At 64.2% G+C, this 1,708-nt stretch overlaps 1 protein-coding gene across 1 annotated transcript in view; it reads left to right on the top strand.

Annotated features, from left to right (window-relative positions):
• Positions 1–1,259, top strand: part of LOC104624164 (sideroflexin-1-like) — a gene marked incomplete at its 5' end in the record, with an annotated part of 3,291 nt that extends 2,032 nt beyond the window's left edge. The window contains 4 exons of the mRNA XM_010291456.1: positions 91–142; positions 297–346; positions 806–853; positions 1,163–1,259. Coding sequence (XP_010289758.1) covers positions 91–142; positions 297–346; positions 806–853; positions 1,163–1,259 — 247 coding nt within the window. The remainder of the gene's footprint in view (positions 1–90; positions 143–296; positions 347–805; positions 854–1,162) is intronic.
• Positions 1,260–1,708: the final 449 nt, after the last annotated feature.

Below are 1,708 nucleotides of genomic sequence, written 5' to 3'. Positions count from 1 at the left end.
CCTGCAGCCAGTCCCTGGCAGTGTGGGACAGGGTCCCACGGCTGGCGGGGACCGTGAGCTCTGGGAGCTCACCTCCTTCTCCTCTGCCCCAGCCATCCCCCCAGTGATCATGAACGCCCTGGAGAAGAGAGCTTTCCTGAAGGTACTGCTGGTCCTGGGAGGAGAGGGTGGGCAGGGGGACGGCCCCCAGCTTGTCACAGTGCTGGCACCCCTCAGGGCTGGCACCCCGTTGGGGAAGAGCCCCCTTCCCGCCCCATCTGACCCACTGACACACAGCCTCTCCCTGTCCCCGGCAGCGGTACCCGTACCTGAACGCTCCTCTGCAGGTCGGCCTGGTGGGACTCTGGTAAGTCACCCTCTGCCAACGGGCATCGCTGCCGTGGGCACAGACTGAGCCCGGGTACGTGGAGCCGTGCTGCTGGGGGCTCTGCTGACAGAGAGCCACCCCAGAGCTCCTTGGGGGGATGCTGGAGCTCGGCCAGGCTGTTGCCCCCCGCAGGCAGTTGGGTCCTGTATGAGGTCCTGGGGCCAGGAGTTGTTTTAGTCCATCTTGATGTCTCTCAAGCCTCCAATGGGCTCCTGCTCAGCATTGCTGTTCCCCCGCACTGATGGGAATAGGTTTTGCCCCATTTCAGGAACCGAATGCAAAGTCTAGAGCTTGGAGAGGGAAACTCCTTACCCCTTTCCTGGCTGAGCACCTGGCATGGCTCTGGGCTGCCTCCTTGCTCCTCTGGGGGTCAGGCCCCGGGTGGGAGTGGGTGAGGTATGCAGCCCAGCTTCTCCTCTCCATGTCTTTCCCTTGCAGCTTGGTGTTTGCGACCCCGCTGTGCTGCGCGCTCTTCCCGCAGAAAAGGTAAGGACAGGCACCTTGCCTGCGTGTGCAGCCCTGTGGGGCAGGGCATTGGGTGCGGGCAGGGGGTGCGTGGGCTCCTTGTGCTCTCTGACCCCCAAAATGGGGGGTCCTTTTGCTCCTTCAAGCTGTCAGAGGCTTGAAACTGTGCATGCACACGCAGCAGGGCAGAACCAAAAGTCTGCATTGGGCTGCGGTGACAACAACCCCATGGGGTGCAGGTGGGGAAGGGGCAGCAGCAGGTGGTTTCCCAATGCAGGGCTCCCAGTGGGTGTCCCCCCTCTATCCCCTGTGTCCGTGTTCCCTCGACAGCTCGATGCTCGTGAGCCGCCTGGAGCCCGAAGTCCAAACTCGGATCCGGGAGAAAGTCCCATGGCTGGAGACCGTCTACTTCAACAAAGGGCTCTGAACGGGGTCCCGGGGCAGCCGAAGATGCGCGCCGTGGAGCCGCTGGGCCGGCGCATCGCTGGGCTTCACTCCTCCGAGCCCCTTGGGGCCACCGCCGCTTTCCCTTGGCTGTCGCGTGTCCGTAGGTCCCAGGTGCTCAGCCCTGCTTCCCGGGATGCCCACAGCCACGCGGCACCTCGCCGTGCTGGACCCCATCCCCATGCCCGGGCTCAGCCCCGCTCTGGGGACCTTCTGGCTGGCACCCCTGTGTGCTTCTTCCGTGCTCACCCTGCGCGTGCCCGTAGCTGCGTGCGGTGCGTGGGGGAGCATGGCAGTGACACCAGGGACCTTGTGAGCTGGGGGGAGGTGAGGTGGGGACGAAAATGGTGCTCCTCAGCTTTAGGAGGCAGTGGACAATCATGACATTTGAGGGCTGAACCCCTCTGCAGGCACCCCATGTTCCCCAGCGGT

Source organism: Phaethon lepturus, unplaced genomic scaffold, assembly GCF_000687285.1.
Source record: "Phaethon lepturus isolate BGI_N335 unplaced genomic scaffold, ASM68728v1 scaffold35137, whole genome shotgun sequence".
Classification (NCBI taxonomy): Eukaryota; Metazoa; Chordata; class Aves; order Phaethontiformes; family Phaethontidae; genus Phaethon; species Phaethon lepturus.
Note: the sequence above shows the minus strand (reverse complement) of the source record. Positions and strands in the feature narration are given on the sequence as shown.